We start from the raw sequence: 25,848 nt of genomic DNA, 5'->3' as shown, positions 1-25,848 counted from the left end.
CTCCCTGTCCTGGCTGGGCCTGGATTTCCTTTTCCCAGGGACCAAGTCACGCATATGCCTAGCCCAGCCCCAGCTCCCAGCTCAGTCACACATACACACAGAGAATTCTTTATGCTGCTTTATTCCTAATTTCATCAGCACTTTATAAAACCAGACTGGAAGCAAAGAGGCCTGAGAAGGCTTCCTTCCCCACCCCCAAACTCAGCCAGGGTCTGAAAGGTCTGCCTGCTCCCTGTGGAGGGGACTTGGAGTGGGGGTGGGGCAGGGGGAATGGGGATGGGGCCAGGCCTGCTGGGCCACCCGCTCCCCCCGCCAAAAGGGGAACTGGGCCCAGAGAAGGGCAGAAAGTAGGAGCAGCCCAGCAGTCCTGACTCCCGGGAGCCCAGCCTCTTCTACTGGTACTCTAGGGCCAGGACCCTGGCTGCCCCTGAATCATCTACCCCCGTAACCCCACCCACCTTCTATATCTGTACCCCCACCCCCACCCTGTCCTCCCTAAATATATACAAATGTACAGAGGATTCCACCCCTGCTGGGGTGGGCCACTCCTCTACCTCCCTCTCTTCTCCCCTCCACCAGGGCCCATGGCATACTCTCCAGCCCTCGCTGGGCACCAGCATTGGGGCAGGGGGTGTGGACAAGAAGGGCCCTTGTGCAAAGCAGCTGGTGCCCGAGTTGGGGAGAACAGGAACTGAGTCTCCATCCTCCCAGTGAGCAGCGCCCTCACCCCTCAGCCTTGGGCTGCCCCCAGGCCTTCTGTCCCAGGAGCAGGAGGATGCTATGTTGGAGATTGGGGAGGGGTCCCAAACTCCTGGATCCTTTCAGACGCAGCACCATTCTAGCAAGCGAAGTCTTCGAAGAGGCCTCCTGGGGGGCCATGAGGGTGGTGGTGGTTGGGGAGCAGGCTGCTGGCTCCCCCACCTTCAGCCCGGCCCCGGCTCGGGCAGGGACTCTGCAAGGTGAAGAGGGAGAGTTTAAGCCATGCCCCATGCCTCTTACAGCCAGGCTTTTCTCGTCCCCTGGGACAGAGACTCCAAGGGAGCCCAGGAACCCCTCCAGCAGGCGGGTACAGAACTCATGGTGGGTACTCAGTCCTGGGAGAAAGTGCTGGCTGCATATTCTGTAGGGCTCACCCTCACCTGCTCCTTTAGCTCCTGCAGCCCCAAAGTGGAGATGCCCCCAGTGGAGGTCCGTAGCGGGGTCTTGGGACGACGCCACACCTTCTTCAGTCGGTCCCAGGACACCTTGGGGTTCAGGGTGGGGAATAGCAGTGGGCTCAGGAATCTTGGTAAAGAAGGGTGGCCTCGCTAGGCCCACTTTATAGGACTTGCTGCCCAGTGAACCCCCACCAGGACTCCTGGATTCTCCTCAGCACCCTTAGGCCTTCTGGTGGCTAGCCGATCAGGGTACCCTGACAAAGAACCCACAGCTTGACTTTCTAGCCAGAACAGCTCCACCAGGAAGCCTGCCCTGACCCTCTGCTTTTCCCACAGCTCCTTCTCACATCCTACACTCGCCGTCTGGGGGGCCCCCGCGAGGCCCCCTTCCCTTGCCTCATAAATGTAGTCGAGGATCTCCAGCAGCGTAAGGATGCTGGCTCCGATGAATAGGCCCATCTGTCCCCCAAGGTCTCCTAGGGATCACAAGAGCAGGGTCATAGGGAGCAGGGTGAGCTGATCCACCCCCATGGAGTCTGGGCCAGGTCTCACCCAGCAGGGCTGAAAGGCCGTAGGCTGCTCGCTGCTCCATGGCCTCAGAGGTCAGGGCTTCAAAAAAGACATCTAGGACCAGGAAGTTCTCCCTGTGGAGACAGGAAGCAGGGTATCCATGTGGAGTCAACTTCCTCAGGAGGCAGCTGGCAGGGACATCTCAGGTCCAGCAGATCCTGATCTGAGACCCCCTGCACGGAGAAGCTGGTGACTACCCTCAGACTCCCAAAGGCAGTCCCAGATATATGTTAGCTTCACACTTTGATGGTCAGCAAAGGGCCTGGGAGAGCAGAAAGGCCTGGGCCTGCAGAATTCTCTCCTTCTCTAAATTCCTGCCTTGTCTAAAGCAGCAAATAGTGTCCATGTTGCCTCATCCCTATACCTCTCTAGAATCTTCAGTAGTTCCCTATTACCCAACAGTCCTCTCCAAAATTCCTCTTCCAGACTTCCAAAACAGCTCACGATCGGATGCACTGTGCCGCTCATCCAAATGGCTTTCTTAGCTTTTGCTCGTCCCCCTGCTCCTCAGGGCGGTCTCCGCATCGTTCCACAGTTCTCTCACTGGGATGCCTCCCCTCTCTCCTCCCTTCTCTTCCTCTCACAGACCCAAATCTGTGGTCCTCAGAGGCCCAGCTCACGCCTCCCCGGCTTCCCACACCCCATTCATGTGCATCTCTCCTCGGGCCTGAGAAACAGTGCCACACCATCACACGTGGGCTCATCCACAAATTGTAGGCTTTGTGTTGTAAACGTCTCTGTCCCCACAGGACACAGCCCTGGGCCTGGCACTCAGGGGATGCTCAGCATGTGCAGATTGGCGGCAGAGTATCAGACCCAAGGCTCAGTGCGGCCCATCCTGCAGGCCACACATTATTCCTCTCCCAGCCCTTCCAGTTCTTCTCCCTCAGCACAGCATTCACTCAACATGCATCTAACGGCTCCCGGGTTGCCGGGGGAGAAAGACACACAGACAGAGGGTTCTAAAACAATGGGTACGTGCAATGATGGAGATAAACACAGGGTGCTGTGGGAGCTCACATGAAAGGCGTTTGGATCAACAAGGACTTCCCTGGAGGTGGAGACACAGGATGTGACTTGGAGGATGGGTAGGAATTAGTTAGAAGAAAAGGATTATGAAAGGCATTCCTGGCAGAAGACTCATTATTAACAAAGATGCAGTCTATTCCCCATCTCTACCATGCACCAAGCCTACTGAGGGTGGCCTCCACCACACGCACGCAAACACACACTCACACACACACACATGCACACACATACCGTATGTAGGTCTCATTGCGGTTGTACTTCCTGGCCAGGTACCGGGCTGAGCCCCTGTTGGGGATCCTGACCATGGAGATTTCTTTCCCGTAGCGGGTCAGGTTGCAGGGGGTAGGACAGAAACACGGGCCCTCAGAGCCCCCACCCAGGGAGTCTGCAACACAGAGGCACCAACTGCAGTGGGGGGCAGGTGGCCCAGAGGCCCACCAGCTGCAGGGAGAAGGCAGAGGGGCTGTCCCAAGACAGCCACATCCGTATTGAGGGCTTTCACTGGCCAGCCCTGGCACTGCCTGGAGGAGACTGGCTGGGGGTCCCTTCTTGGACCAGCTTCAGACTATGCAAGGAAGCAGGTAAAGGCAGAACCACCCCCCCGCTGGGCACCCTCCCACAGGCTTGTCCCTCTGTCCTCCAACCCCCTGGCGTAGGGAGGTCCTCATGGCTCAGAGGGAGGGCACAGCCCATCCGCCAGAGCTAATCGACAGCATGAGACCTCAGACACACAAGGGACTTGAGGAGGATGCTGGGATGAATAGGTGGATGAGAGGATGGATGGATGGATGGATGGATGGATGATGGATGGATGGATGGATGATGGATGGATGGACAAATGGATGAACAGGATTTATACGCTCAGTATGCTGGGTGTTTTCTGTTCTCCCCTTTGGATCCACTTTTCCTTCTCCTCTGCTTTGTTCTATGCTCAGGAAGCTGAGCTCTGTCAAATGCATCACCTAGACTCCCCTGTCCCCTGGCTTTGGGTTGGGTTTGGCCTCGTCATCTGGATTACTCCAAAACTCTTCTGAGCAGTCATTCTACTTCTAGTCTCACTCTCTACCTATCCATTCTCCACATCTGATCGGAGTCTCCTTCCTAAAATCTTGCCTTGCCTTAAGCCATTGTTGGCTTCCCGGAGCCTCCTCTACTCTCCCCCGGCCCCTCCTCTGCTTTCTGCCCTCCAGCCACCCTCATCTTTCAGTGCCCCAGACGCACGCTCTCTCTGGTCACAAGGTCTTTAGCATGAGCTGTTCCCACCACCTAAAACATGTTGCCCTTTTCACCTGGTGACTGTGACGCACCCTTCAAGTCTCAGCTAATCTGTCACGTTCTCTAGGAATCCTCCCTGCCTTCCCAGATGGGGCTGCATGCCCCTCCCTGGGGCCTTGTAGGATCCCTGAGGCTCCACTACCCAAGGAGTGACGTGCTATATCATAATGCCTGTCCACAGCCCTGCCCAGCAGCGAGCTCCACGAGAGCAGGGCTCTTGTTCCCACTCTCACCTCCAGCAGCAGTGCGGGTTGTAAACGTCTGTAGAATGAATGTATGAATGAATGAATGAACGATGTACAGATCAGGCAAGACCTATGGACAGACGGGGTTTGCCTTACCCACACTGATAGCCAGCAATGCATTTTCCTCACAGCAAGAGAGGAGTCATTTCACTTCCCCGGAGAGACAACCTGCACCCTACTTCAAAGGTCCTCAGACCCCTGGAGGTATGGGGTAAGGCTCAACCCCCAGGAAGATCCCCCCCAGGGAAAGACAGGAAGGAGGAGAGCCAAGGCAGTGAGGAGAAGGGTAGACAGAGGAGTGAAGAGGAGGGTGATGGAGAGGCAGGGAAGGGAAAAGGCAGCACGAACCTAGTGTGTGGTCAGCACACTCGATATAGATATTTGGCGGGCAGATGGTCTCATTGCCTGAAAGGAGACAAGATTATTCCTGGAGTCTATGGTTGCATCCTCTCTCCCCCCACCACATTCTCAAATGTGGGCCTGCACATGCATGTATACATGCCCGAGATGTGCATGTTTGCAAATGCATGTGCAGGCATAAATGTATACATGCTCATGCATATAAGCATGAAAATGTACACATGCATATAGGCATGCAAACACGCGCACTTGCCTGCACACACATATGCGTGCATATGTGTATGCATGTATTCAAGCACATGCACACAACCCCCATAAGTGCAGTGTCATGAGCACATGCATGCGTAGATACATATTACACACATGTGTGTGCATTCCATACACATGTGAACACATGCATAAATTCTCAAACACTCACAGGGGTATAGACATGCATGTTGCGTGTTGTACACATGCGCCTGCCCATGCACATGAGCTGTGCTCTGCCCCTGGAGGTTCTGGAGCCTGGCAGGGTGGCACGGAGTGCTGGTGGGGAGTGGGGTGCCCACCTGGCATGTGCACCATCCGGCAGTGGCAGCGTTGAAGCACGGCCTCCTTTTCACAGCGCAGCCGGCAGGCAGACACACTGTAGGCCGAGTAGCCCTGAAGCTCAGGCTCCCTGAGCCCACTCTCCGCCCGGCAGTTGCCCCAGGGCTGGGGCAGATAGGTCAGCTGCAGAGGTGGGCATGATGGTGTCATGCCCAGTAGCCCCACTCGGTCCTCCAGCACCCATAGCCCCAGCAAAGTCCATGGGTGGGCTGGCGGGCTATGAGCTTTAGAGGGCCAGTCTGGTCAACATCCCCTCTGAGCCCGAAGGTCCAGCCCCGTGCCCAACCCATTGCCCAGCTAGAGGTGTTCACCCGCTGTTCTTGGCAGGACACGAAGGTCTGGAAGCCTGGGGACACGCCAAAGCCCAGCTGATGGATATAAGGTGGCTCTTCTTGGCTGTGGATCTGCACCCGGATGCCAGCCTCAAACGACGTCTCGTCTGCACAGTGGAGACGGGGACCTTTGGAAAACCATCCCAAGCAGACAGCCCAGGCCAGAGTCCCCAGGTCGGCCTTTCCCGCCTGCATACTTGTCTCTCTCCAGATGGGCAGGTACTCCTCCTGCTGGATGTCCAGCATGATCTCCAGGCCGCTGCCCATGCCCCCCACCCGGCTGGGAAGGGAGCTCTTTGGATCTGCATTGAAGGTATAACACTTCCCATAGCGAGTATAGACCTGGGGTGGGGGAGTGTGAGAGAGAAGAGGAAGGGAGATGAAAGGAGGGACTGAGACGACTCCTTCGGCTTCGGGTTCCCTGTCCCCCCGGGGCCACCAGACCTGCCTGGGCAGCCCTGTCCCGTATCCCAGCAGTCAATCTACAGCCCAGTCTCTCACGTGCGTTCTATCTTCTGCCGACACCCTCCCTTAGACGATTAAAAGGCATTAGCAGCTTAACAAATTAATAGCAGAACTCTTGATGTCCTGTCTCCTCATCATTCTTCTCTGAGTATAGGGCCCCACTATCTACCGAGCCTCTCACATCAGAATCCCTAAATCCTGCCTCTCTCTCTCCCACTGCCCACATCCAATCCAGCAGCTGTTCTGGGCAATTCTACTTTTGAAATCTATTTAGAATCCATCCGCTCTCCCATCTCGTGTACCCCCCTTCACCATCGTTTCCCACCTGGCCATTGGTCTCCCTTCAGTCCATCCTTGCCTCTCCGTCCAGGCCATTCACATGGTAGGCCAGAGTGCTCCTTCTAAAATATATAGCTCCAATTAAGTCGCCTGCAGGCTTTAAGCCCAGCAATGGATTTTCATTTCCTAGAGGATAAAGCCAGACTCCTTCCCTAGCTTTCAAGTCTCCGCGTGATGTGACCCTCACCTACCTCTCCTGACACTCCACTCCAAGACTTCTGACAAATTCAAACTCATGGCCTGTCTTCTTCACACTTTTGTTCATGCAGCAACCTCTCCTGGAATGGCCCTCCCCTCATCTTGGCATGGCCAGCTGCTCATCTGTTAAGTCTCAGCTTAATTGTCCCTTCTTCAGACACACACTCATATATGGCACATATTCACAGCATCACCCACCACGCATCAACATGTCTCTTAGTTTGCTCAAAGTACTTATCAAGACCTGAGATTATCTTGTTTATCTATTTGTCTCCTTGTTCAATGTCCACTTCTTCCCCCTCCCACAGAGTTTATGGTGCACAGGAGCAGTGAACCTGTCTGGTGTCCCAGCACCTGGCTCAATGCCGGGCTGCCAAAAGGACGCTTTAATAAGCAGTCACTGCAGCCCTGAACGAAACCCATCTCCTTTTTCCTCTGCAGAGAGTTCTCCGACATGGCCACCAGATGGCGTTGGCGCCCCGGGGATGGAGGCTCAGGCCAGGGTCGTCGCTGCGGTGGGGATTAGCGCGGCAGCTGGGGTGGGGAGGAGGCTGACGGAGAGGCGGATGCAAGTTTCCCCCTGCCAGGCTCGCCCCACAGAGACAAGCCCCAGGGTCAAACCCATCACAGGCAGCACCCTCCCTTGGGGCAAGGGGTCAGCGCACTCAATCACTCTCTCTGGCTCCTCCTTGCCTCTCCTTGGGAACATTTTCACAATGGTAAAAGCTGGGAGAAAAGATGTGAGGCATGTTAGGGAAAAGAGATCCTAAATGCCTAGCTTCAGAGGTAGGGTGTAGGTGGGAGAGGAGCTGGGTCGAAGGCAGCGGGAGTGAGGAGTTCTAAAAACTGGTGAGCTGGCGGTACCCTTGCGGGGCAAGGTGAAGTCTTCCATCTTTGCTAGGTTAGCTAGGTTAACCGTCCTGCTGATTCTCATACTGATTCCTAAAACAAAAACAAGCACCACACAGATCTCAAAACATGACGACATCTACTGAAGCCCCATTTGGTCCACTCAGCAACCCTGGTATCAGGCAGGTTGAATTAGCCAGATTATTACAGATCGGAAACCACAGCTCAGAGAGGTAATGTGACTTGCTCAAGGTCACACGGCTAGTCAGTGGGAGAGATGGAACTTATCTAGATGCAATACACAACCTATTCCTGGCAGGTGCCCAGCCCCCCACCAAGTCTGCCCTACCCTAAGCCCCAGCTCCTTTTTCGGCCCCATTCAGCGGCAATGAGACAGGAGTGCGACCCAACCCCCATCTCCTTTCCCCCATCCCTCCTTTCCTTCCACGCCACTCCTCTCTACATCTTCCTCTCTCTTCTCCATATCTGCTACTTCTCAACCTCTCAATTTCTCACTTCCTCACCTATCCGTCCCCTCATCCTTCTGCATCCTCATCAACTTCTGGGTTCCAGTCCTTTACCCTGTCTGTATCACCCCTGGCCAACTCCCTGCTGTGTGTGCATCTGTGGGGCAGAAGTGGGCATTGCGGACAGTTCCAGAGCACTTTCTCTGCCCCAGGCACCGTGTTAAATGCTTAACATGTTCTTTCCAATTACACTCTCAAAACACCCTAGATCTTACAGACGAGGAAACCGAGGCTCAGAGAGGTGGGCTGATCTGTCAAGGTCTCCGAGATCAGTGCTTCTCAAACTTTGATATGCACACAAAGCCCCTGGGGATCTTGTCACCAGAGAGAGGAGAACCCTGAAGGAGGCTGGGTGCAAGATTCCTAGGTCCTCATTGGTGTGGGAAAGGCGGACAGGGAGAATATATAAGTATTTGCCCCAAATCTCAAAGCATCACCCTCTTCCTATTTCAGGCCAAGAAGATGCTGGAATCAGCTTTTGCTGATGCAACCAGTTTTGAGCATACGCTCCAGTTGAGAGGCCAAACAAGGCATCGGCTGTGTGGGGAACCCAAATAGTGAACTGCTCACTCGTGTCCCCCAGCATGCAGTACCTCCTCTGCAGAGCCCTGACTGCCAGCAACTCATAGTTTCTCCACTCCTCAGCTTTATCCACGGACTCTCTGAAGTTAGGAGCCTCGCTTTACCATCTTGACACCCCAGAGCCTACTGCAAATTGCAGATGGAGGCATGAGGTGGAGGAAGAAGTACAAAGTGAACACTATCGAACACATCCCACTTTGTACCAGGTCCCGTGCTAGATGCCTTTGATCTGTTTTCTCCTTTGAGCCTCTTAGACAACCACGTGAGGTAAGTATTGCTGCTCCTGTTTAATGATGAGGAAGTGCAGAGAGGGAGAGTGACTTGGCTAAGGACACACAGCAAGTAAATGACAGCTGAGGTTCAAGCAGAACTGAGTCCGATGCCCAAACAGAGTGGGTGCTTATAAAACACCCGGTGGGCATTCGGTGAATGAATGACAGGTAGATTCCTGATCCTGGGCGGGGTTGAGGCAGCCTCCCTACCCAGTACCTCCCACATGGACACATAGACAGGCTGCATGACACTGAGCCCAGCTCTGTGCAGGGCCAAGCCAGTGGGGAAGGCTTTGGCTCCAATGGCTTTGGAGGGGAGTAGTTATCTGGCACCCCCGCCTTAAAGGTGGCTGTGAAGAGGGGAGGGTTGACAAAGGAAGATAGGTAGAAAGACTCTGGGTCTGATAGATATACTCTGTGGGGAGTGGACAGGCCAGACTGGCAGAGCTAGGCCACCTGCATGACCCCATTAAGGCCCAACTGCTGGGCAGAGCAGAGTGTTGCTCCGGAGATGGTCCCTGGGCCAGGCAGGCAGCGGCGGGTGGAGCCGCCGGCTCCTAAGTGGCAGAACTCTTGTAGCGGCACAGCCCATAGCCTCTTCCATGGAGACGGCACGGCTGCTCAGCCACAAGGTCCCACTGGCTGTCCATTGCTCTCTCCCCATGGACTGGCCCGGAAGGAGGGTGTGTGTACAGCAGTTGAGACTCCAGGGCTCAGCTATGGAAAGGGGCAGGTTCCAGGCCAGGATGTGCCCTGATGGGTCGAGGGGCTATTTCCAGATCACCCACCACCAGCTCTCAGCCTCTGGACCCTGCCCCCATCTCAGACCCACCTCCTCCTTCAGTCTGGCCCTCCCTCTTCTTGACCCTCCCTTGTTTTCTGCCTTAGCTCCCAGGTCCACCCTCCCGCCCTAAGCTAAGCATGTGGCCTCCCAGAGCCCTTCTGGACCTAGGCTGGGCAGCTTCTGGATGAAAATCTGTCCGAACTGCATGCAGACCCTCGGAGTCCTCCAGCGCCTTCCTTCGGGCCAGCCGCTGCCTGTCTCTCTCTGACCGCCTCTCCTTCAGTGTCAGCCTGGCCCTGCCCAGGGTCGGTCTGTCTCCCTAGGCTCTGTTCCCTGATCTCAGTCTGTCTCTCAAATCCTTCCCTATCTTCCTGGCTTGTCTGTCCTCAGCATCTGATCAATTATCCATCTGGCCTCTGTTTCTTTGTCCCTTGCCCTCTGTCTGCCTGTCCATCCCCATGGCCTCTTTCTTTCCCTCCCACAGGCCTGGCTGCCCCCCCCAACCTTTCTATTCCTTAGCCATCTGCATCTCCATCCTGTTTGCTTTCCTTTCTGTCTATCCCTTAATCTAGCTGTCCAGTCTCTGTCTCTTGTCTTCCTCCTAGACTTTCCCCCGGGCCTGAGGCCAACCCCGTCTCCCAGCCAGGAACCCTTCCTCTGGAGCCCTCCCCTCCTCCTTCCACTTCCTCCAGGTCTGCTCCAGACAATGATCAGGGGTTGAGAGAGATCTGAGCAATGGCTTTTCTCAGTCCCTTGAATTACATCTAACCACAGCTCCCATTTCTCCTGGCTGGCTCGGCTTGCAGTCCCCCCAACTCCTCCCCACCTCTCATCCTCCCGACAGTCACAGAGCCCACGGGGTTAACAGGCAATTAGCAGGTCCTGGGCTCAGAGCTGTGAGGGAGCCCCGATTCCCCCACCTCCAAGAGATAAGGAGCCACCAGGAACAGCCAGAGGCTGGGCTAATCCCGTAGCTAATCTGCGGCCTGGGCTTTATCTCCACTGCCTTCTGGGCACCCTGCCTCTGCCAAGGCCCTGGCACCTCTCCCCTCACTTTTCCATGGCAGCTTCATTCTTCCAAATTCCATCAGCCCTCCCCTGCTGCAGTCCAGCCCCATACCTCTCACTTAGGCTCCTTAACCCTGCAGTGCCCTGGGGTCCAGATTGGACCAATGGAAGAGGGTGATCTTCATACACCCTGGACTGTGACTAGCACCCCAGGGTCAGACAGCTCCCAGCCCTGCTTTCTGCAGGGGTGGCCGAAGTATCCAAGTTCAAAGGCTCCTCCTTTTCTATCCTTGCCCTGGGCAAAGGAAGGAAGATGACACCAACTCAGAAAGCCTGAAGTGTCTGTGCTGGAGGTGACTCAGTTCAAACTCTCTCTATACAAAGGCCAAAACACAAGGCTAGAGATGGCAAGGTGCATATCTAAGGGCACTCAGTAAAAAAAGGGGGCAAATTTTGAATGAGGACCCAGTCTCCCTTCCCCAGAGGTGACCTATTAACCTCGGTCACCTCCGGGAGTCAAGAGACACTGGTTCCAGCTCCAGCTCTACCACTGACGGCCTGTGTAACCTTGGTTAGTAAAGTGATTTTTTGACTTCTCTGAACCTCAGTTTCCTCCTCTGTCAAGTGGAGATAGAAATTCCTGCCTGACTTATTTCACAGTTTGATTGTCTCAAAAGAGACAAAGTATGAAAGCCATTTGCAAAGTGAAATCATACATGAGGACTCAATATTAGTAATAATAGTGCTGTAGAGTCCAATAAGAATCAAGCCAGGGCAGAGACTGACCATTGGATGTGGTGCCGGAAATAGATCCACATAAGCTTCATGACACGGGGGAAAGGGCACATATTTTGGAGCCTGACAGAACAGGGTTTAAATCCTGGCTCTGCCACTAACCTTGGACAAACAACGGTGGGTGTGTGATTTAACCTAAGCCTTGGATTGCTCATTCGCAGAAGGGCTCTTCCTCCTAAGGCTAGTCATGAGAATCAGATGCCTAGTAGGTGCTCAAGAAAGGCGGGGAGCCCGTTTTGATCTTGGATTCCCACTGGGCCCACTGGCACAAGGCCTCACACACTTTGGTAAAGGCTCTCTTGGCAATTTGGAAGAGACGGTGCTTTGGAGAGGACAGAGCTCTGCCAGAGTGAAACCCCCATACTCTGGGATAGGACTCTCCCTCCAGATGGGAAGCAGTACAGAGGTCACAGGCCAGGAAGCCCAATATGGTTCACATCTGGGCCCTGCCCTTACTGTCTGTGACACAGATTCAGTCATTTAACCTCTCAGGTCCTCCATTTTTCATCTGTAAAATGAGAATAATAATAATAGGCACCCTTCAGAGGTGTTATGAGGTGTTACGTAAATAAGAGCCACAGTTAACATTTATTTAATGCTTCCTCTGTGCCAAGCACAGTCCTAAGCACTATATATAAATAACTCCTTAATCCTCACAAAAACCCTAAACTAGAGGTCTCATATCATCTCTATTTTACAGACAAGATAGGAGGCCCAGAGAAGGTAAGGAGCCTACCAGGGTCACATAATGTGGCGGAACAGGAGACCAGGCAGTCTGGCATTGAAATCTGCGCTCACAACCACTCAATGATCAGACACACCTGGCACCGCACTGATAAACAGTAGGTGCTCAAGAAATGGCAGGTGATCAAACAACACTTATTTGTCCAACACTACTCCTGGAGCCTGTACAGTGTGTCAGGTACTGCGCTTGGTGCTGGGGATGATTCAGGGAACCAAATAGACAGTCTCTGAGGGTTGCTGTCTGTCTGCAGAGACATTCGTTCATTCGAAAAGTGTTCATTAAGCACCTACACTCTGAGCCAGGTGTACAGCGGTGTCGCACAAAACCAATAATCACAGGTATAGACAGATCGTTACTAGTCGTAATTGCTAAGATGGGGAGACTGGCGCAAGTCTTCTGACAGTGGAACAGGGGTTCGATTGGGTTGGAGATTAAAGCTTTTCAGAGCAAGCCCAATCACCCACCCTGGAAGGGCACAGTCGGACAGAGTGAAAATACCCACACCCCAAGCAGGCCTGGCCCCCTCCCCTACCACATAGTCAACACAGCGCCCCAACTTCCGCCTCCACAGCCACCCAAGTGCTTTTCAGGGCGACTTCCTCCCCAAGTAGAAGTGCTGTGGCTGGAAGAGGACATGGGCTGCAGGGTTCGTTCAGATGTAAATGCGTGAGGGGTGGTGGAAGAGGAATAGGAGCTGGGTCAAAGCCGTGTGACTCCAGGCTGAGGCCGAGCTAGAGCTGGCAGCCGGGGAGCTTGGGGCCACCGACCAAGGCGGTGATTCCAGGGGAGCGCCGCATTTGCACCGGAGAGGAGAGCGCGGGGCCTCCACGACTCGGATAAACCACCAAACCTATTCCCAGGTAACGACCGCTTAGGCCTTAAACCCTAGAAAGTCAATTTTCCTGGCGGGAATATTTTTAATTCGTAACGAAGTCCTTCCTGGCGTTCCCGCCCCTCAATGCAAAGTTATGCGCTAAGAGTTTTGCTGACACAGTGGAGCGCACATCCACTGCCGGACCGGAGTTCAGGTTCCGAGACCGAGAAGGTGGTGGTGGCGACGGCGTGTGGGTGGGTTTGCGCCGCTCCCGGCTCCGTCGCCCCCCAGTCCTGCACACGCACCTCGGCGTCCAGGCTGGGCCCAGTCGCACCCAGAAGGCCGCACCCTGCGCCTCGCGCGCTCGCCGCCCCCTCCTCCCTCCCGCGGGGCAGGCATCCATCACCGCTCCCCAGCGCCTTCCCTCCCGTCTCCTCCGGGCTCCTCCGCTCTCCTCCCCGGGTTTGCCTCATTTGCATTCCCTCGGCTCCCGGCTGCTCGGCAAAGTGACCTCCGCACACAGCGGCGCCAGAGGCTTCCACCGCGGAGGGAGCCACTGCTGCCCGCCGCCCTCGCGGCCAAGGAGGGGCGAGGGGGCGCGAGCCTGGACGGCGAGGCGGGGTCCGGGCAGAGGGCTGCAGAACCGACGCCGACTGGCGGGCCCGGGAGCAGCGGGAAAGGCCTGGTGCGCTGAGGGATTCGCGTGGGATTTGAACCCGCGACCTCGGGTGCCCAGCGGCGCGAGAGTGGGACTTGGAGGGAAGCACCAGGCCCGCGAAGCTGCGCCCCAGAGACGGAATCCCTGCTCGGAACCTGGGGTTCTCCAATACCCCGTTTCCCTCTCCTCGCACCTCCACTGGAGAGGGGCCAGCCATATGGGGCAGTCGCCCAGGGGTCTCCAGCCCTCCTGGGGGCTGCCCAGCCCCGCTCCCTGCTCCCCCGGCCCCCCGGCCGCCTCCCCTCCCCCCGTTTGGTATTTACACCTTTCACACATTTGTAAGCTATTATCCTGTCCACGCTTAGTCACCGCTGAGCCAAGCGCCACGGATTTAGCTCCTTTAATCTTTCCTCCTAAATCAATCCTCCATTTCCCCTTAATCATCCCGTGGCTCCTCTCTGAACTCTCGCTGCTGCCTCGGCTGCTGCAGCCGATGCCTGTCTCTCTGGAACGGCTCCCCCTCCAACCCAAAACGGGTGTCCCAAGGGCATGGTGGACATTTGGACATTTGGGGAGGTGGGTTGGATTTCCAGCATACCAGCCCCGCCTGGGAGCCAGAGCAGAAGGGCAGACACTCTCTCCCTTCTGGAAAACACAGTACTCAGACCCTCTGTCTCTCCCCCAGGGGTCTCTGTCCCCTCCCTGCCTTCCCACCCCCATTTACCTGGGATGGTTCCAAGACCCTAAGCCTGCACCATGATTTGCAAAAAATAAAATAAAATTACCCCAGAAACCACCCTCGAGCCTCCTGTCCACGGTTCTGGTTGTCCCCACCCCCTCTGCCCAGCTGCTTTAAGGAGGTGGCATTGCCAGGGAGAGCCTGGAAGGGCAAGGAAACACTGACAACTCACCAGCCTGAGGCCGCCCTCTCCTCCCCTCCTCCAGGGTGGCTGTCCATCTCTCCTAGACCACCCTCAGCCTGCACCCAGCATTCACTCCTCCTCAGCCCAGGGGCCACAACCTGGGGCTCAGCCCTCTCTGTCCCCCATGCCTGATCCATCTTGCCCTTCCCCCCTCCCCCCACCTGGCAGCCCTGTCACCAGCCACGAGAGGGAGCAGATTCCTCTGGGAAGCAGAAGGGCAAGGGTGGGGGTCCAGGAAGGAGCATGGGTAGGGAAGAAAGAGGGAGGACCAGAAGGGGACGTGGGGGCCATTTCTTCAAATGCTAATCAACATCTTCCGGCAGCGCTGGAGAAGCCGAGCTGATAATGAGCCCAGTTCGGGGCTGATTCCTGATTAATGAAGAGGCCACAGGGCTGTTGAGTGCGGCCGGGTGGGGCATGTCCCTCATGGCATCTCCTGCTGCCCTTGCAGACCAGCCCTCTGTAACAGTAACAGCTAGCGCCCTTGGCTGCGGAGCCAACACCGCTCAAACCCCACTCTGCCAACTCCACTGGCCAATGGGAAGCAGCCAGGTTGAGAGCGCCCCCTCCAGGAGGGCCTGAGGGGCAGCAGCCGGTGGGCGGGCAGAAGGCGAGGACAAGCACACTGGGTTTCTGCAATCTGTGAGTTGTGGGTAGCCCTCAGAATATTATTTTTAAACAGAAAAAAATTATTAAAATGATCAAGGTTTAGGGCTTCTCTGGAGAAATTGGAAGATCTACCCCGCCCCCTCCACCGCCAACACTGGGCGTCCCCAATCATAGGGCAACAGTTAGCTGGGGCTGCTCCCTTCAAGGATAAGCCCCCTTGGGTTCTCCTCAACGCCCCCACTCCTTCCCTACTGTGTCCCCTCCCGGACTTGACCTGCCTGGCTCCTGAAGGCAGGACCAAGCCCGAACTAGGTATTGAATAAAATGTTCTCGAGGTTCATGCCTCGGGAGAACGTGGGACCACACGGGCCAGAGGGGTGGGGGTGGTCAGAGGTAAGTTCATCTGGTGGTAAAAGCCCTGGACCAACCCCAGTGGGAGCCCCCTCCCTTCCAGAGTCAAGGAGGAGAGGGGCCGCCCTCAGGCCTTTGGAGCCAGTGGCAAAGGTATGGAGTTGAGATGCGCATGACGTGGCCCCTGGCACAATCAGGAGTGGGAGCAGAGACTGTCAATATTGGCCTGACCGTGCCAGAGGAGGGAACAGGGGCTCAGGAGGAAGCTGGGCCAGAGGCAGGGGATTGCTAGGGGTCTCGAATTGGGGGCTAGGGGAGCCGGAGGTCGACAGAGGGCCTACATGCTGCTCTCCTTGCCTCAGAGCTGTCCTGGGTGGCAGCTGAGGTGGGGCTAGGAGAGGAGGGAGAAGGGCAGGGAGGGGGACTGCCCAGCTGGAAGAGGCCTTGTCTAATTGTGCCTGATTAGTAGAGAGGAAGAGAACAGGGCGAGTGATTAATAGTCGCGGCAGTCACCAGCATGTGTGGAAGGAGGGTTGGGAGGGGGAGGGAACTCAGAGCTGAGAGAGAATAGAGACAGTGAAGCGCCCACAGGTCCCTGGTCACCCGCCCCTCCAGGGGCTGCTTGGACCCCGGAAGATCCCACAGAGAGGGGTAGGGTCTTATCCCTGCCTCCTCAAGCTTTCTCCATCTCCCCCATGCCTCAATTTCCAAGACAATAGAACGGAGAAGACCAAGGTCATGTCCTGTACCTGGAAAGAAAGGTGTATTGCTCGTGTGGTGTTTCCAGACACCTTGATGTCCCCAAACACAGGCCCTCTCCTCAGCGGAAACCTCAGCTCAGAGATCAGATGCTGGGCTTCCGATCCCAGCACACAGCATTGCCTTATACCCTTCGATACCAGCTGGAGTTCCTAGCCTCACCCAGTCTGGTGGTCTGAGCCTCTTGCCTAGGACCAGAGCTGTACTGTTCAATACAGCAGCCACTAGCCATGTGCGGCCATTTGAATTGAACATTCCTTTTTTCTCTGTCATACTAATCACATTTCCGATGCTCAGTAGCCATTGTGGCTAGTTACCACCATGTGGGGCAGCACGGATACGAAACATTTCCATAATCACAGAATGTTCTGGGGGACAGCACTGATGGCTCATGTGTGTGCACACTCCTGCACCTGTGCATGTGTGCATGAATATTTGGGAGGGTTGGATAGCATGGGGACACTGTGATAGGGGAAGGGAAGAGTGTGAGCCTGAGGGTCTAGAAAGGGGAAAGGCTGGGCGATGGGGGGTGACGAAGGTGCTGGCACCTGGGTCAGAAAACAGCAGGTGATGCTGGGAACGGTCAGGTCAGAGGGAGCCAGGAGTTGGGGTGGCGGCATTATGACAGCTGACACTTCCAGAGTGCACACTATACGCATGCCGGGCAGTGTGCTAAGCCATCTCTTTAATCCTCACAACCACCTAGATTTTTAAGTTCTAATATTCTATTTAATAACTATGGAAACTGATGCTTATGGAAGCTTTTTGACTTCTCCAAGGGCACACAGCTGAAAGGGTCAAGCCAGGGTTCAAATCCACATGGTCTGGCTCCAGAACCTACACACTTGGCCGCCCCACCATATAAGTCCCCAGCCGAAAAGAGATGCTAAATTTTAGAGCCACCTTTGCAATTTACAGAGCTAAAGAAATGAAGCCTAGGGAGAAAGAGTAATTTCTGCCTTCTAGGAAGTGGGCAGGCTGATAGCAAGCTGCAATGGGGAAAGTCTAGATGGGGCTTGGAGCCCTGGGGCAGAGGAGCAGGTGGTGGGAGGAAACTGGAGGAAGGGGAGGACATATAGGTAGTGGTGAAGGTAGGAGGTAAGAGAGGGTTGGCATGAGACTGGGTGAGTAGGGGGAAAGGAGAGAAGAGCTGGGTGGGCTAGGTGGAGGGGTGCAGGGGTGGAGAGGCGAGAGCATCCTCACCGCCCAGGAGCCCTCTCTCCAAACCTTGTCTAGCCCAGCCTGGCTCATCCCCTAAGCCTTCCCAGCTCTCTTCAGCCCAGAGTGGCCTCCCTCCCTGAACCCAGGCTCTTACTATCCATGTACCTAGTTTAGCAGTTAATCCTGGCACCACGCAAAACCACATGACTTACGTAGCTGGTTAATTCTTGCATCGTTGGGTAAGCTTTTGCGTGTTCCTGTCCCCACTCCGTCATGAGACTATAGGCTGCTTGAGGACAGGGATTAGGGACTAGGGCTTCTCTTCTTTGTTTTTCCTCCCGCAGCACCTGGCAGGGAGCCTGGCGCATGGCAGGCGCCATGTTGACTGATTGAGTGAGTGACTGATTGGGAGTCAGTGAGGGGATATCAGGGAGCGTGGGGTAGGGGGGCGGGGAGCAATCACAGTGGTAACAGAAGCAAGAGAAGCAGCTTAGGGGACTGGGGGAGGGCACATTACCCGGAGTAAAAATAGGCTGGAAAATGTGACATTTATTAACTTGGATTCCAGAGGAAAGGTCACAGCAGAGTGGGGAGTAGAAAGGAGGAAACAGGGAAAGAAACGGAAAATACACAACAGCCCCTTCCTCAAAGCCGTTCTCCGTCACTGACCATTTCACCACCCACACCCTCGCGGGTTCTCCACCAACTGGTCCCAGCACCCATCTCTCCACCAGAGGTCCCAACCCCCTATCATGGCCCCATGTTCTCACCACAGAGTTCATCATGGACCTCGTGTCCTCATCAGAGACCCTATGTCTTCGTCTTCATACCTCTTCTCCCATTTTTCCCCCACAATACACTCCATCTTGCCCATTGCTACGGATCATGGGCCCCCATCCCAACCCATAATCCTAGACCTTGAGGATTTGCAGCAGTCTCAGCCCTGAAATGCCAGATCCAACACTCAGTGACACTCAGCAGATGAGAGTGGGGTACAGGCCGAAGGCTGTGGGGTCGAGGCCGGGCAGGGGACAGGGGGAACAGGATCCAAAGGGAAATTCCTGTTCCTCAATGCTCGCTTTGCCCCTCTGCCCCTCGCCGTCCTGCCACAGCCCCGGAGCTGAGGCCCACAGTCTTGTGCTGTCCTCCTCTCTCCAGTGCCGTGCACAAAAAAGGGCCTGTGGGATCCACCTTCATCCCGGCTGGGGCATCCCCAGGATTCAGAGGGACTCGCCAGCCTTGGGCAGGGGACTCCCTGTTCCCATATTCCCAGCGTGTCCTCCCATCCTGGAGCCCAGGCGGGAAACCCTTCCGCCCTCACCTGGTTCCCTGGGCCTTCCATCTCTCCCTCCCCTGCCCTCCCCCTGAGCTTTCGTCACTCTTCCCCTTCCCCTTCCACCCCCAGCCGGGGCCCGGGACATAAACTCCTGCTCAGGGACACAAAGCCCCCATTGATTTCTGCCCAACAGCACCTGCTAAGACTGGGCTCCACCCCCCTCCCCAATTCAGAGGGGTGAGGGTGCTGAGCAGAAGAGCCCCGAGCCTCCAAGAGGCCACGTTGACTCTCCGTACCCCACGTCTTTTAGGGGGAACTCTCACCACCCTGGCTTTGGCAGCGGTGATTTTTTTTCCTAAAAGAACGTTTGTAGCCGGATGACAGGTCAGCGTCCCCTGACTCCTCTCCTGGCACAGTCCTCTCCCTCCTGTCCCTTCCTCCATTTCTAACCATCTCCCCTCAAAAAAACAAAACAAAACAAAACAAACAGGAAAAAAACAGTGGCAGGACTCAGAGGCTGCAAGAGTGGTGAGGCAAGGTGCCTGGTGGCCGCATGTTTCCTGGCCGTGCTGAGGCAGTGAGTGAGTGAGCAGGGGGCGCTGGACTGTGAGGAGGGAAAGTCCCATCTCTGGGGCTGGCTCTGGAGGCTGGGCTGCCGCGGGCACCACGTTCACAACACGTATTTGCATATGTGCTGGGCACTGGTGACACACATGAAAACGTACACAATGCTGGGAGTAAACCGGACTGGGGACAGGCATCTCGAGCACCAGGAATAATAGATACCCTGTGACCGCATGAACAGAGCTGACAGACAGACAGCATACAAGGCACACTCCCCACACTCACACACCGATTGTGGGAGGTGTGCCTGGGAGGGCAGTCCAAGCCGACACTCCGCTCCCAGCGAGAGCATGTGTCTCTGTGTTCACACATGTGAGAAATGGTGCCAGCAAGCCCCACATGGGAGAAGGGGTTGAGAGAGATGGCAGGGTGTCACAGCAGGGGATGGCATCCACACCGTGACCCTGTCCTCGGCAGCTAAGGGCTGGGATGTGGGCATGAAGATGAGTAGCTCTCTGGGTGTGTGGGTGTGCAGGTGTGCACGTGAGTGTAGTGGCAGAGACACTGAGTGTGTGCGACAGGGAGTGTGCAGGAAACTGTGTCCCCGAGCAGTAGGGGTGCATGTGTGTATGTGTGCTGGGCAGCAGTGAGGGCGAGAGCCATGCACATGAGTGAATGAGTGATTCTCAGTGTCAGAGCCAGAGCCGGGCAAGGGAGCGGCAGGAACCAGGAAACAGAGGGAGGGACTGGAAAGCGGGAGAAGCCAGAAGGGCAGCATGAAAGAGGGATGTGTGAGAGAGTCTGTGAAAGGGGGTGTGTGTAAGAGACACACAGAGACAGAGAAGAGACACTGGCACCCAGTGTACACGAAGATCATCGATCCAGCTTGCCAGTCTGGCCAGCTCCCCAGGAGGCAGTCTGAGTTCCTCCCTTGCCGGAGCCCCCCAAACACCCTCTCCCCATCACCCTCATTTGGTGAGGAGAAGAATCCAGTAGCTACAGCAGAAAAAGAGAGCGAGAGAAAAGTGGGGTCACTTGGTCCAGCCTTGGCATGGTGTATTACTTCCCTGCAAGCTGACCAGCTTTGGGGCCGCTGGGCCCACTCCAGGACCCCCGGCCTCAGACCTGGGCACTGCAGCAGCAGCAGAGCCAAGAAGAGGAGCAGCGGCAGCGCCAGGGTAAGCCCTTAAGTGTCCCCTGCTCCACGGCTCGGGAGCCAGAGGGAAACACCAGGCTTGGGGCGACGCGAAGCCAGCCTCTGGTGGCGGAAGAAAGGGAAGCCGTGTTGAGGATGCCCCCATGCACCATCCCCCACCCCTCGCCAGCCTCTGGCCACCCTAGGCCAGGCGGGCCAGCTGGCAGGACTCACCACAGAGAAGTTGCTGGCGGAGCAGTGATGCCCACTGAAGTTGCAGCTCTTGAGCATGTCGGCAAGCTGGTGGCCAGTGCGGTTGAGGATGTCTACCATGTCAGGCTCTGGGTAGCGCAGGCCAGCGGCACGGTGCCCGTCCCGGTCTTTGGGGGGCAGCCCTGTCAGATTGGCCAGGTGGAAGATGTCGGCGTCGCTGAGTGCCGAATGCCGGAAGCGGTTGATGTTGCAGAGGGTGACAGCCGGGAAGCCTGCCACTGGGGCTGGGGCAGCGGGGTCCATGACCACCAGGTGAGGCCAGGTCAGGTAGCCCCGGGCCAGGCCTGCTGCCTGGTACAGGAAGGCAGCCAACGAGGTGAGTAGGGCCAGTGCCCACAGGGTTCTGCGAAGTCCATGGGGGCCTGGGCCACAGGCCCGGCCCAGCCCATGCAGAGTGCTCGTGCTGGCAAAGGTGGCTAAGTCCCTGGGTGCTGCTGCCCCCCTTGCAGCCCCCAGGAGGCTCTGCTCATCCCCTGCCTCCTTCTCCTTGGGTTTCGCATCCTCCTCTGCAAATTTGATTTTGCACACAATCTCGATCGGCATCTGTCCCCCGCTGCTGGGACTAGCCAGAGCCTCCCTGCCCCTGTCCCTCCCTGGCCAGCAGTCCCCGGTGCCCTCCGGAGTGGCGGTGGTGGCAGCGGCTGCTCTTCTAAACTCAGGGCAAGCAGGAGGAGGACAGGGACAGGGTGGGGGCCCGGGGTGGGGGAGTCACTCCCACTCCCAGCAGCTCCGCAGCCCTGGTGCTGCCTCTGCCGCTGCTGCCTCTGCTGCCGCTTGTCTCTCTCCTCGATCGTCTCCTTGTGGCTTCCCTTATCAGCACCAGCACAGCTGTCAGCCCCTGCGTGTGTCCCTGCGAGCGAGCGAGTGAGCGAGGGAGCAGCGCGGCTCCGCCACGCCGTGCAGCCCCAGCCGCTCTGCTCAGCATGTGCTCCGGAGCCCACCCCGTGCTTAATAATTCAGGACATGTCAACAGCGTTTCACCGGCGGCACGGGCAGCAGGAGCCAGGCCAGGGGAGGGGGCAGCCCCCAGCCCAGGACAGGGATCCCCGGTCTCTGCTTGAGACCTTGTCGGGCTGTCCCCCAAACTCTTGCTATATATACCCTAGTCACTCATGGGGTCCTCAGATGGTCCCACTCCCAGGCCACACAGGGAAGAGTGCTGCACCCAGAGTCCTCAGCTCATTCTGCCACTTTTGGACCACGCCCCAGGAGGGGTCAGCCAACTCCATCGTCCAGCTCCTGGCCTCCCTGATTCCTGACTCCAGCACCCAGCCACCACCTGACCCCACTACCCGACTCACAGCGGCTTCCAGAAACTCCTTAGGAGAGCCACTTGTTTGAATGGGGGGGGCGGGGGCAGAGGAAGGCAGGATAGACAGACAAGGGGACAATGGCGAGGCCACCAAGATTCTTGGCTTCGCTTAGAGCTTTGCTCCTGATTTCCACACCTACCATACCCCACCCCCGACCCCCATGCGGGCCACCCTCCACCACTTTGCCCCCCCCCAAACTCTGTGTGTGTGTGTGTGTGTGTGTGTGGGTGGGTGGGTGGGTGACAGGGGCACCCGGACCGATGTGCACATCTGTGGCCACTGCTTCCCTAAATGTTTCCCAAATTTCTAGCCACAAGCTGAGGGAGGTGGAGGCTGATGGGCAGAGATGCCAAATGGGGGTACTGGAGGGAGTAGAAACGTGCAGGACTTAGATGGCAGGGAGTGTAAGCCTGAAGAGACCGATGCAGAGTGGGCAGGGTGGCTCTGGCAGAGTGGGCAGGGTGGCCCTGGGGTGGCTGCTGTCCTGCGGGGGGAGCCGGCATGTGGGCTGTTATCACAGGCAGGGACAGCCCCTGGTGGCAGGCCAGGAAGAGATGCCCCCAGGGTGGGGTCTGTGGGGAGAAAGCCTGTGCTCTGGGGTGCCCTGGGAGAGCATGAACCCTCATGGGGAGAAGCTTGTCCAGAGGGGCTGATTAATCGGGGCGCTAATGAGCAGCAGGGAGAGGAAGCTCAGAGGGGCGGGGGGGAGGCGGCTCCATCGATCTGAGCCGCGGAACCAGCAGCTGAAAAAAAAGTGAGAAGGGAATCGATCTGAGGGGAACGGCAGCTGCTGGGGATTAGAGCCCGAGGTCCACCCGCTGCCCGTTGCCCGCTGCCCGGAGGCGTCTGCCCCTCCCCTGCATTGGGCCTGCCCCACGGGTTGCAGACCCTGCCTGGCCCCAGAGGAAGGGCCCAGCGATGGCTCCCCTGGGGGCCAGGGAGCCACTCTGCCCAACCTGGGCTGTAAGACTGGTCAGCCCTGTCATCACAGACCACCCCAGCATGAAGCCCACCCACCCCTGGCCATGCATGACACTCTGCCGGGGCTGTCCTCAGCCTCTCATCAAAGTAGCTTCCTGGGGGGTGGGGGGGGGCGGGCACTGTAGCTGGGCTTCCCCACAAGTTGGCTCCCCCAAGCTGGGAAGATAAGACCCCTGGGGTCAGGGGCTGCATCTGACAGCATCCCAAAGGGAAAGCAGCTGCTGAGTTAGCGCTCAGAGTCGACTGACCGCAGATAGCACCCAGTCTCGGACCTCCCTCCAGGCAGCCCCCCTCCTGTACACCTCCCTCCCTGCTAGACTTCCAGTCTAGACCCTTCCAGCACTTCCTCTCCCACCTCCAGTCTTGCTCTTCCCTTTTCTCCTAGTATTGATTTTTCTTTACTGGGTTTTTTTTAAGGTGATTTAATTGCTTTTTTTAAGGTTACTTCAGTCTGGGTCTCTGCCAAGAACGTGGGGGGCTGCCCCCCAAGCTTTCCCTAGTACTCGTTGCCGCCATGGACTCAGTGCATGACCCTAAATGGTCCTGCCACCCATTGAAATCATGGGGTCACACTTCCCCCAACATGCTGGCCTCCATCATCAGCGGAAAGTCCACCCTCTGTCTTCCCGAGGGCCTGGCAGGAAGCCTTCAACCTCTAGAAGGAAGCAAGTTGGGTGGTAACCCAGTGTGGGAGGAGGAGGGAGGTTCCACGCCACTGGGAAGTGGAACAGCAGTTAACTGCATGCACCTCCCCCCACCACTGCCCCACAACCAGCTGTCTCCAATTGTCCCCAAGTCCCCAAGTCCCCATCAGCTCAGTCTCCCAGACGCCCAGGAATCTGGTTATGCTTGGTGGAAGTCCCCCCCACCACACATCCTGTCAGCCCATCTTTTGTCATCCCCTCCCCACACCTCCAGTCTCTTCTTCTGTTCCCTTCCCCTACACCCCTTTCTGGCCCCTGGCCCCGTCCTTCCTCCCCTCCCTCTCCCCGCTCCCCTGCCTGCCTGCCTCTCTGCCCGGCTGCAGTTGGGTGATAATCTCCCTCATTTAGCCTCCCGGCTGCTTCCCCGGCTCATTGCCCAGCTGGTCCCTGGGGACCGGCCCAGCTTCTTCCCCACCCCCATCCCCAGCCTAGCGCCCAAGCTCCCCCATCCCTTCCCTGCTTCCCCCACCCACTCCCAGTGGACCAGCTGCCCCCTGCAGTAAGCATCACGGCCAAATGTGGCTGGCCAGGACTTGAGTTGGGTGTGAGCAAAAAGGGAGGGGACTGTGAGCTGTGAGGGACTCTAGTTGGGAGTATGGGTGCTGGGCACATGAGGCACGGGGGTGGGAGTTGGGGGTGGTTGCAGGGTCTGGCTGTGAAGCCTTAGCCAGGTGTCCTCTGTCTTCCAGTTGTCCCCATTCCCCAAAATTGTTCCCAGCCCAATTCTCCACGCCCCCACCCAGGGAATGAACGAGGCTTCCTCACCACTAAAGAGAGCAGTAGATGGACTGAGAGGTGAGATTAGAGAGGCCTCTGGGCAGCTGGACAAGGGAGAGCAGGAGGGTTCTGACTCAGAGCACCTGGGAAGGGGTAGGTTCTATCTGGGCAAAATGCCCCAAAGGCAGACCTAGAGATCTCCCAGGATCCAGCTTGGGGGGCTCCAAAGGTGCCTCCAGGCACTTCCTACATTGGGGCTTCTGGAGCTCTGCCTCTTCCAGCACAGGGACCCCCAAGCTGAGCTGCATTTGCCCCTTCCCACCACATGTGGGCCCCATACTCTGCCTGGGTGGCCCCATTCATAAATGACGTGACCCCCCCAAACTCCTAGACAGCATTCTAGAGACTCCCCAGCCGCCCCCTGTCTCAAAGGACACTCCCCTGCCACCCCTAATTAGCTCAAACACCTGTCCCAGACCTGGCTCTGCTTTGGACCAAGGGATGAGCCAATGCAGGACAGACGGAGCAGGAAGGACAGGATAGGGGGTGGAGGCCGGGACTGGGCCAGGCCTGGCTGGTGAGCGAGCAGCGGTGACAAACGGGCTGTGCGGGGGCCGAGGGGCGGGGGGCGGACGGCGGCTGATTTATCTGGGTTATTTATGCTGCGGACGAGGCAGGAGAAGCGGTTAATGAGAGTCCCAGAGAAGGGGGTTGGGGAAGCCCAGCCGTGATCTGAAGCGACTTAGGAGGGTTAAAGTCCCACCACCAGGCCTCGCCCCCACTGCTGGCCAGCACTCTGTACCCCTGACCTCATCCTAGGGCCAGCCCAGCCCAGCTCTGACCCTTCTCCCATAGCTTGTACCAACAACCCCCATCTCTTTTTGGAATGCCCAAGCCAAGACAGTGGGCCACTGGTACTGAAGGAGACCGGGGCCAAGACTGAGGGGCAGCTGGAGGAACTGGGGAGGGGACCAGGAAAGGGAAAGCAGGGAAGAAAGATGAAAAACTTGGCTGGACAGAAACTGACCAAGTCTGTGGGGCCTTAGCAGGAGGGGTGGTGGGGAGAGGCCAGTGTAGGAGTGGGTGGGCAGCTGGCAACCTCAGAACTGAGGCTGGAGGGCAAAGGGCATTGGGGTACGGATCTGGTGTCATCCAGGAGCCATCGTGGGGCCTGAGAGGCTGAGACAGGCTGGGGGTGGGTGCTGGTCAGAGAGGAGAGAGCCAGGGAAGGAGAGGGGAAGAGGATCCGGGGAAGGAGGGGGAGAGGGCTCTGAGCAGGGAAAGCTGCTGGGAACAGATAAGGCAGCACAGCAGCGGCAGGGATTAAAGCCGAGGGGCAGGGGCGGGGTGAGGCCTGGGACGCGGAAGGCGGGGCAGGGAACAGAGGGTTGAGGGCAAGACATCAGGGCCAAGACGAGTGGGAGAAACAAGGGCTGCCAAAGGGGTAGGGCTTAATCGGGGGCCAAGAAGTGGTCATCGCCTAGCAAAGC

At 57.1% G+C, this 25,848-nt stretch overlaps 1 protein-coding gene across 1 annotated transcript; it reads right to left on the bottom strand.

Moving 5' to 3' along the window:
* Window positions 1–105: 105 nt before the first annotated feature.
* Window positions 106–21,431, bottom strand: ASIC4 (acid sensing ion channel subunit family member 4). The gene is made up of 10 exons (XM_039844876.1): window positions 20,605–21,431; window positions 5,754–5,898; window positions 5,536–5,663; window positions 5,185–5,347; window positions 4,625–4,681; window positions 2,988–3,141; window positions 1,710–1,801; window positions 1,554–1,633; window positions 1,140–1,244; window positions 106–952 (listed from the first exon to the last, which is right to left on the bottom strand). Exons 1-10 carry the CDS (start codon window positions 21,184–21,186, stop codon window positions 839–841), a joined length of 1,620 nt encoding a protein of 539 aa, XP_039700810.1. The 5' UTR covers window positions 21,187–21,431; the 3' UTR covers window positions 106–838.
* Window positions 21,432–25,848: the final 4,417 nt, after the last annotated feature.

Source organism: Pteropus medius, unplaced genomic scaffold (assembly GCF_902729225.1).
Source record: "Pteropus medius unplaced genomic scaffold, Ma_sr-lr_union100, whole genome shotgun sequence".
NCBI classification, from domain to species: Eukaryota; Metazoa; Chordata; class Mammalia; order Chiroptera; family Pteropodidae; genus Pteropus; species Pteropus medius.
This window is presented reverse-complemented; position numbering and strand designations above follow the sequence as displayed.

Bases quoted from the DNA above. Each gene is read 5' to 3' on its own strand.
- ASIC4 (XM_039844876.1), bottom strand. From the start codon at position 21,186: ATGCCGATCGAGATTGTGTGCAAAATCAAATTTGCAGAGGAGGATGCG. The intron at 4,682-5,184 runs GTGGGCACCCCA...GTCTCCTTTCAG, and splicing joins CCGGATGGTGCACATGCCAG to GCAATGAGACCATCTGCCCG. The intron at 1,634-1,709 runs GTGAGACCTGGC...TGTGATCCCTAG, and splicing joins CGGCCTTTCAGCCCTGCTGG to GAGACCTTGGGGGACAGATG.